General features: G+C 41.2%; 1 protein-coding gene across 2 annotated transcripts in view; it reads right to left on the bottom strand.

The window, feature by feature from the left end:
* Nucleotides 1-303: 303 nt before the first annotated feature.
* gtf2h2 (general transcription factor IIH, polypeptide 2) overlaps nucleotides 304-9,803 on the bottom strand; it is a 31,638-nt gene continuing 22,138 nt past the window's right edge. For both annotated transcript variants that reach the window (XM_070867677.1, XM_070867598.1), the window contains exons 12-16: nucleotides 8,723-8,786; nucleotides 7,964-8,067; nucleotides 4,425-4,527; nucleotides 3,101-3,140; nucleotides 304-1,941 (exon numbers count right to left, since the gene is read on the bottom strand). In XM_070867677.1, coding sequence (XP_070723778.1) covers nucleotides 1,828-1,941; nucleotides 3,101-3,140; nucleotides 4,425-4,527; nucleotides 7,964-8,067; nucleotides 8,723-8,786 — 425 coding nt within the window. In that variant the 3' untranslated portion in view covers nucleotides 304-1,827. The remainder of the gene's footprint in view (nucleotides 1,942-3,100; nucleotides 3,141-4,424; nucleotides 4,528-7,963; nucleotides 8,068-8,722; nucleotides 8,787-9,803) is intronic.

Here is a 9,803-nt window from a genome sequence, read left to right as displayed (position 1 = left end):
CCCCCCACACTCTCTCCTCGTCCCCCCCCACCCTCTCTCCTCGTCCCCCCCCACCCTCTCTCCTCGTCCCCCCCCCTCCCCTCTCCTCGTCCGTCCCCTCCCTCCCCTCGTCCCCCCCTCCCTCCCCTCGTCCCCCCCTCCCTCCCCTCTCTCCTCCCCCCTCCCTCCCCTCTCTCCCTCTTCGTCCCCTCCTCGCCCCCCCCTCCCTCCCTCTCTCCTCGTTCCCCCCTCCCTCCCTCTCTCCTCGTTCCCCCCCCCCCCCCCCCTCTCTCCTCGTCAGAGAGAAACACTGACAGACAGAAAGAGACAGAGAGAGCGAGCGAGCGACACTGACAGACAGAAAGAGAGACACACACATTGGGGGGGGGCCCCCGTCCCAGCATGCTGTTGGAGTGCTCCCGGTGCTGCAGTCGGTGAGTAGAAACGTAATTTTTTATTTATTGATTTTTTTATTTTAATTTAAATTTTTTTGATTGATTTATTGATCATTTATTATTGATGATGGCTCTTTATTTGTAAAAGTGATGTGTTTCATGTTTGTAAGCTTCCTTTCCCCTCTCTATCTCTCGTTCCCTATGCCTGATTTATAAGTGTAGGCAAGGTTTTTCTGAGCATACAAAAATCTACATTTACTGCAAACTAACTTAGAATAAAGTAAGTTTTCGCTGCCTAAACTTGCAAAACAGGTGTAAGTGGCCGGACACGCCCCCTTTTGAAAAAAAAACCTGTTCTAAAATGAAACTGTTCTAACTCACTAGAACTGGAGCAAACTAAATGCCAAGAATTGCAATTTCTAAGATACTCCATTCTAAACTATTTACTCCCAAAAAATAGGAGCAACTCAGGCCGAAACTTGAGCCCAAGTGAAATTCATGAGGAAAATTCAACAAAAACTTTCACACATCTATTTTTAGGGATACCTTCCTCACTTTAAAAATAAATTAGAAAATAGTAACACTAAGTACATATTGTTTATTTAATGGTGCAGTGGAGAATAATGCAGCTGAGAGGGGTATACAAAAATGTAGGTTTTGCTAAATTCATCAAAAAAAATTCTCCCCTTCATCCTCTCATGAAGCTGCTGACTCAGGCTGGACCCATGGATGCTAGCAGACCCCAGATCTTGCCCAAATGGCCACTCATGTAAAAGCCTAGACAGGAAGTTCTGATCAACTATTTGACTATGGGGCATGAAAGTGAATTCCAGTCCTGTCCACATACAGTACATGCAATTTTAAGCAGAGCTCATTGGACAGGAAGGCTGGGTGATTTTCTTATTCCCTGGGAACACAGAAGCCACTTGTAGCACCTTTACTGCTTTATACCTTTGCTAATTCACCACAGCAGAGAGATTCTTGGTCAATAAGTCCAGAAGAACATTGTGCAATGCATTTATCAACTGAGCCATCAAGATAAATCCCAGGTCTATCAATTTTCAGGTGAATTTCAGAAAAAACTAATCAGAAACTAAAATTTGTAAAATTTTGAATGGGGAAATCAGTAAAAACTGAAAACAAAGAAGCTTAACAAGTAGGTAGTTTATGTCAACATCAGCGTGACCCAGACTTACTCAGTCACTATTCAAGTATACTTGAAATTAGCTTAAAATGAAACTTAAGTAATTGACAGTATTGCAAAACTACTTATTTTAACAAAAGCCATAGTTGTAAAAGTTCCAGGTCAGAATCACATTTACCAGGTTAGGTGTTGTATGAGCAAAGTATATTTCAGTGAATGAGGTTCTTAGCTATGGATGCAGATGATATTTCTTCAATAACAGTTAAAATATAGTTGGTTACTCATTAATCTAATATTTTCCTTGGACAGTCATTGAGGATTGGATTGGTTGTGAATACATCCAGGACAACAATGTAAGGTATCGTGAATAAAAATATCACACTCCACACAATAGACGTTCTGGCATACATTGCAGGTGTATACCTGCAAGAAAACAATGAGAGAATCAAACAGTAATCTTAAAGCCATGAAAGCACATTGGATAATTTATTTTCCTCCTCAATACCATATACCCTATCTCATCTGGAAGGTGAAGGTAGAAAATTCTGTCAAGTCTGTCAGTACCAGTATTGAGCCATCTACAAGGGTGTGAGGGCAGTTTGTTCTCCAATTTCCCACAGGGAAGCACTCTGTTCAAATGTGTATCATTTGACTTAATGTAACGTCACGGGAGAACCACGCGTTTGGCAGCAGCCTACAGAACTGTCAAGAGCATCACACCTGAGCCCTCTACTACCATCACCCAATGGTCACACACAAACACACTTCCAGCAGGGAATACTAGACAGTGGTCAGAAGCAGAATGCTTGGTCAATTTTGCAACACCACACCACCCCCCAACCAACCAACCAACCAGTGATGTTAAAAGTAATTGTAGCAGCCAGCTGCTGCCCTGGCTGAGATTAGCTAACTAAACACTGACCAGGGAATAAATCTGTGGTCTATATGACTTGATACAGCACTAAGTAATGTTTGGAGTACTTCCCTATACACACTGTAAACATACAGGTACTTCATGATTATTTTCTTGCACGAGAAATTTCAATGTTTTGTAGTGTGAAAGCAGCCTGTCGGAGACCTACCATGTCAGTCGGTCCGACAGCTGGAAAACATCTAGCCAAGTGATTTATTTGGTAGGTCTATCCTCAGCAGCCTGTCAAAATGTCAAGTGGGAACTAGTATCCCAATATTCAAAATTAAATACAAAGTTCAGTACTGGACTGGACTTAAGGATTTATAGCACTTTTTAAGCGCCAAGTGTAACAATCTCCTTCATTTTGATTGGAATTCTGTTCATCTGAATTTTAACTAAGTCCACTGATGGAGAAGCTGAATTTGTTTTAAATAAACTACCAATTCACCCAGGTAGTTCAATATATTGATATTTCATAATAAAACTCAAGTCAGGATCATTACTGTAACAATATAAATGTGTAAATTCACTACATGGAGAGGGCAATTTCTTCAGCTCTATTATATGTGGCTGCAACATTGACACCATTCATCATCTGGCAGGATGCGATACTGCAATAAGAATATTAAGGATCTGTTTTTACAGAAGTCTTCCATATATAATACTTACATTCGGATCTTTCAACTCTCCCTGGCAACCTTGACAATACCTAAATAAATAGAGGACAATAATATAACTTTCTCTTTCATCTAGCATTTTTTGCTTCCTTCTATTCTTCTCCTGAAGTCATGGACTCCTTGCTGGGGTATAGTTCCACAGATATCAAGTACCTTCAGATTCCTCTCCCAAATGCCATTTGTCATATGCAAATCTCAATAGCAAGCTATTAAAGCATGTAGAATATCACAGCCGAGCCTGTTCCTATCTGCCCCCAATGCCTACACGCACTCTTCCAGCAGAGGTCACTAAATAGCACTCAGATGAAAGAACTCTGGTTTGTTTCCTCCTCCATAAGCCAAGGGCACTGAGGCTAATTATGGTGCTAATTCTGTAAATTCAAAGATCATAGCTGGGACCTTCTTTGTCTGTATGGCTCAGTCACTCACTGGATAAACTTTCTCAGCCATTAGTGGAGCAAAATTCAATTATTTAAATACACATTAGTTCATTTAATATTAACTTAGTGGATGCAAGAACTATCACGAATTTGCACATTACAGAATACACAACTTTTAAAGCTGTGCTGGTAATATATATAATGATGTGGTAGTTCTGTGAAGTGTAGTCTGTAAAGCTACAGAAAGAGAAACACAAACCTCATTTGATTCTAAATAGATGAAAATAGATGACACTTTCAGTTATTTTTATTAAGATTTCACTGTATTATTGTATGCAAAGTGAAGCCTTATCATGTCCCCAGGTCATCCCAATGAGCTTTACAACCAATGAATTACTTTTAAAGTGCAGTCATTATTGCTATGTGGCAGCTATTTTGCACATAGCCAGTTTGTTCCCAAACAACAAACGAATGAATGATAGTGTTTTTGGTACGTTGTTTGAGGGATTAATATCTCAGGCACCAGCACACTGCTCTCCTTTGAATAGTGCCATGGAATCATCTACATTTACATTAACAGGAAGACAGGGCCTCAGTTTAATGTCTCATTAAAGACAGCACTTCTAACAATGCAGCAGTCCCTCAGTAATGTGTTGAAGTGTCAGCCTGGACAATGTACTCAAATCTCCAATTTTGGGGTTGATCCCACAACCTTCTAACTCAGAGGTGAGAGCATTACTGAGATAAGCCATCAATAGAACATACTGGCACTATTAGCCTTTTACTGTAGTTAAATTAAAATCTTTTCAAGAAAATTTTCTCTGGCAAATGAGGACTGATCTTAAGAGGGAAAACATATTACAAGGACCACTTTTCAGTTTTTATTGAACCAAAACCTTCTGATCTTTTTTCAACTGTACAGTGTTCCTTACATACCTTTCTCCCTGAACCTCATCCAAGGAGGTCTCTTTGAATGCATCCAATGGGAACAAGTGGTGGTAAGACCTCGCCAAGTGAGGTGCAGACACTAATGTAAGACCTAATGTAAATGGAAAACAACATTTAGTTAAGTTATGGATAGGATGCTGCCTTCAGACACTCTGTCATTTGTACAGACCAACACCAGCTTAAGTACAGAAAGATTTTAATAGTAGTAAACAAATGATCAAAGACAATTTTCCCCTCTTTATATACAAACTTCAATTTTTTGTCAAAATATTATACAAAAAAGACATGGGAACATACATGCGCACACAGCTCCAAAAGAAAAATAGCAAAACAATATACATTATTATACATCAGGATACAATTGCACTATTGTAGTCATCTACATTTGATTTGTGTGTGTATACCTCAGAATATAATACAGATTAATATAGAACTGACTTTTCTGTAATCTATGCCCAATCTGTGAATTGTGATTATGGAAGAGTGGCCATAATATGGTGGAATTCTGCATTAGGATGGAGAATGAAACAGTTAATTCAGAGACCATGGTCCAGAACTTAAAGAAGGGTAACTTTGAAGGTATGAGGCGTGAATTGGCTAGGATAGATTGGCGAATGATACTTAAGGGGTTGACTGTGGATGGGCAATGGCAGACATTTAGAGACCGCATGGATGAACTACAACAATTGCACATTCCTGTCTGGCGTAAAAATAAAAAAGGGAAGGTGGCTCAACCGTGGCTATCTAGGGAAATCAGGGATAGTATTAAAGCCAAGGAAGTGGCATACAAATTGGCCAGAAATAGCAGCGAACCCGGGATTGGGAGAAATTTAGAACTCAGCAGAGGAGGACAAAGGGTTTGATTAGGGCAGGGAAAATGGAGTACGAGAAGAAGCTTGCAGGGAACATTAAGGCGGATTGCAAAAGTTTCTATAGGTATGTAAAGAGAAAAAGGTTAGTAAAGACAAACGTAGGTCCCCTGCAGTCAGAATCAGGGGAAGTCATAACGGGGAACAAAGAAATGGCAGACCAATTGAACAAGTACTTTGGTTCGGTATTCACTAAGGAGGACACAAACAACCTTCAGGATATAAAAGGGGTCAGAGGGTCTAGTAAGGAGGGGGAACTGAGGGAAATCTTTATTAGTCGGGAAATTGTGTTGGGGAAATTGATGGGATTGAAGGCCGATAAATCCCCAGGGCCTGATGGACTGCATCCCAGAGTACTTAAGGAGGTGGCCTTGGAAATAGCGGATGCATTGACAGTCATTTTCCAACATTCCATTGACTCTGGATCAGTTCCTATCGAGTGGTGGGTAGAGAATGTAACCCCACTTTTTAAAAAAGGAGGGAGAGAGAAAACAGGGAATTATAGACCGGTCAGCCTGACCTCAGTAGTGGGTAAAATGATGGAATCAATTATTAAGGATGTCATAGCAGCGCATTTGGAAAATGGTGACATGATAGGTCCAAGTCAGCATGGATTTGTGAAAGGGAAATAATGCTTGACAAATCTTCTGGAATTTTTTGAGGATGTTTCCAGTAAAGTGGACAAAGGAGAACCAGTTGATGTGGTATATTTGGACTTTCAGAAGGCTTTCGACAAGGTCCCACACAAGAGATTAATGTGCAAAGTTAAAGCACATGGGATTGGGGGTAGTGTGTTGACGTGGATTGAGAACTGGTTGGCAGACAGGAAGCAAAGAGTAGGAATAAATGGGTACTTTTCAGAATGGCAGGCAGTGACTAGTGGGGTACCGCAAGGTTCTGTGCTTGGGCCCCAGCTGTTTACATTGTACATTAATGATTTAGACGAGGGGATTAAATGTAGTATCTCCAAATTTGCAGATGACACTAAGTTGGGTGGCAGTGTGAGCTGCGAGGAGGATGCTATGAGGCTGCAGAGTGACTTGGATAGGTTAGGTGAGTGGGCAAATGCATGGCAGATGAAGTATAATGTGGATAAATGTGAGGTTATCCACTTTGGTGGTAAAAACAGAGACAGAGACTATTATCTGAATGGTGACAGATTAGGAAAAGGGGAGGTGCAACGAGACCTGGGTGTCATGGTACATCAGTCATTGAAGGTTGGCATGCAGGTACAGCAGGCGGTTAAGAAAGCAAATGGCACGTTGGCCTTCATAGCGAGGGGATTTGAGTACAGGGGCAGGGAGGTGTTGCTACAGTTGTACAGGGCCTTGGTGAGGCCACACCTGGAGTATTGTGTACAGTTTTGGTCTCCTAACTTGAGGAAGGACATTCTTGCTATTGAGGGAGTGCAGCGAAGATTCACCAGACTGATTCCCGGGATGGTGGGACTGACATATCAAGAAAGACTGGATCAACTGGGCTTGTATTCACTGGAGTTCAGAAGAATGAGAGGGGACCTCATAGAAACGTTTAAAATTCTGACGGGTTTAGACAGGTTAGATGCAGGAAGAATGTTCCCAATGTTGGGGAAGTCCAGAACCAGGGGTCACAGTCTAAAGATAAGGGATAAGCCATTTAGGACCGAGATGAGGAGAAAATTCTTCACCCAGAGAGTGGTGAACCTGTGGAATTCTCCACCACAGAAAGTAGTTGAGGCCAATTCACTAAATATATTCAAAAGGGAGTTAGATGAAGTCCTTACTACTCGGGGGATCAAGGGGTATGGCGAGAAAGCAGGAAGGGGGTACTGAAGTTTCATGTTCAGCCATGAACTCGTTGAATGGCGGTGCAGGCTAGAAGGGCTGAATGGCCTGCTCCTGCACCTATTTTCTATGTTTCTATGTTTCTATCATATATTGCAAAGGTGTTTAAACTGCAGCCCATGAACCCTGGCTATCTGACCCACAACATACCAGGCAAATTTCAACAGTGATGCCAAACTGAAACAATAAGTTTGTAATTCAGCTTTGGGCTTTATGCATGTAATTCTTTATTCATTGCTCCTTGTTCAAATCCCTCCAATCCACTGTCCAATCTACCCTCAGCAACCTTGTCAAAGTCACAACAGCACTTGACCATGACTCACTGCCCCTCCTCAACTTCTCGGACACCTTTGTCAACATTAACCACATCATTTATCTCTGCTGGCACTCCTCCAGTGTCCATCTCCATGGCACGGCTTTCATCAGACAAACAAACAGTTTCCCTTCCCATCCCAACATGGTCACCTCCAAAATACCTTACAGTTCCATGCTTGGTCCTCTCCTATTCGCCATTTACTTATTACCACCTCAATATCATCTGCAAGCACTAGGTTAGCTTCTGCATGTATACTCACAACACCAAGTTCCATCTTCCCATTCTACCCCTCTATCCGAGTGATCTACTCCAGCCTTAGTTTCTACCTCCACCCTCTGCTCCTTTGACTCCAGATGACTGACTGCTCCCTATTTCCTCTGCTACACAATCTAAAGCAAAGTCACTGATGTTCATAATTCTCTCCCAAACTGCATTACCTTGCTATTTACCTCTCTGCCTTCAAACATCTCCTAAAAACTGTTCACCCATGTCTCCGAATTTGTAATTGCAAGTACTCACCACAGACTTTGCATTCCACGGGCAGTTCAGCATATTTAGCTCTACACTGGGGACAATAATATCCACCAAGTGTTAAGACTGGCCCACTACTGCTATCTAAATGCCTGAAAACACAAAGTTAATACAGAAAATGTAAATTAAATTAGTAATATAACTGTACTCAGTTTACAGCATAAAGTTTGTAAATTTTAAAAACCTTAAAAGAAACATACCAATATCAGCACAGAGCAAGGATGGATACAGATTAAAGTTCCATCCTGCTTAGTTCGCAATCTAAACCATTGGGGAGAGAGGCACCAAGAGGCAGCAGCATCTCCCAGAGAGGAGAAGGCGTGAGAAAATTTGACCTGGTGGTCCCTAACATCTAGTTTCTGGGGGCATTAGCAACATCTCGAGAGTAGTTTTCCCAATGCCTCAGCTGCAGAGTTGCTAGGCCAAATAGGAAATAACATTACTGAAAAAGGGAGGAAACTTGCTCAAACTATAAACTAACAAAACAAAAACTAATATAGACATCAATTGTAGAAAATTAATCTGAGCCAATTGGTAAACAAAATCTTCAAATAGAATGTTCTACTTCCTGAAACACCATTATACTGTTAAAATAAATTGATGCTGCAGATTTATTTTAAAAAAAACAGCATTAACTTTCTGCACAACTGGAATTACTTTGGTAAGCTAACTACCAAATTAATAGTATGTATTAAATATAAATTCAGATATTGTTTTATACTGCTGGCCATCATTTATCATACTTACGCCATGCTGAAACATGGTTTTGCATCCTGATCTGATAAGGATACCATTGTATGCTGGGGGAAACCTTACAATAAAAGAAAATAATGATTATTTCTATTTCATATCAAAAACACTTAATTTCTTAACACAATAAATAATGTTACAAAACATAATACCTTTTATCAAGAAACATGCCTAATCATTAATGTTGTTACCAGTGTAAATGAGATGCACCTTGATGGAATATTTGCAAAATTAAATGAAAAAGCAAATAGGGAGTGTTGTCAGTGCTGGAAAAAATATAGATTCTCTCTCCCCCCAATACAAAATCTGGTGACAGTACAAGGTAGTTGCTCAGACACATACTGGATGTGTGGACCAACATCCGATAGCACTATTCAGATATTACATCCTATCCACTTTCCCACAACATTTACTTTTTCCACACCCTGAATCCAAGGAATTGTGTTGTTAATGAACTTGCACAGGATATCAGGACTGCTGAAGTTGTAAATAGATTTCACTTAGGAATGACAGGTTTCAGCTAGACAAACATTTGGGCCTTCTACCGGGCTATATTTCACTAATTTGATTAACTGGGGTCGCCTCATTTCGCTCAGATTTTTTACCTAGTGAATAGCTGAGGCACGCAAACTACAAAGGTCTCAGGTTTGATTGATTTAGCTAATTTATCATCATAGATGGTCCCTCGAACGAGTATGACTTGCTTCCACGAATTCACAGATGTTTCAATGAAGGACCAGATATTCCAGTCCTGAACTCCAATTGAAGGCGTGGAAGATGCCTACGAATGGATTTTTTTAACGTGTGGTGATCGTTGCACATCAGCCACCACACGGACTGGACAGAGCTAGGCCTTTATCCAGTGGCAAGGGTTAACCAGGGCAACCGGAGGCCTGCTCTGCTGCACAGACCTAGTGCACACACATATCACAGTGTGGGCTGGCCCGTGCTGCCCCTCGGCCCTTCTGGGCCGTGTACCCTCATTTGCCACTCCCCCGCCACGTTCTCTCACCGCTCCTCCGTCCAGTTATACATGTCAGTATCATCAGAAACAAACCACAACTGTTCACCTGCTCCG

Source organism: Pristiophorus japonicus, chromosome 1 (assembly GCF_044704955.1).
Source record: "Pristiophorus japonicus isolate sPriJap1 chromosome 1, sPriJap1.hap1, whole genome shotgun sequence".
Lineage (NCBI taxonomy): Eukaryota > Metazoa > Chordata > Chondrichthyes > Pristiophoridae > Pristiophorus > Pristiophorus japonicus.
Note: the sequence above shows the minus strand (reverse complement) of the source record. Positions and strands in the feature narration are given on the sequence as shown.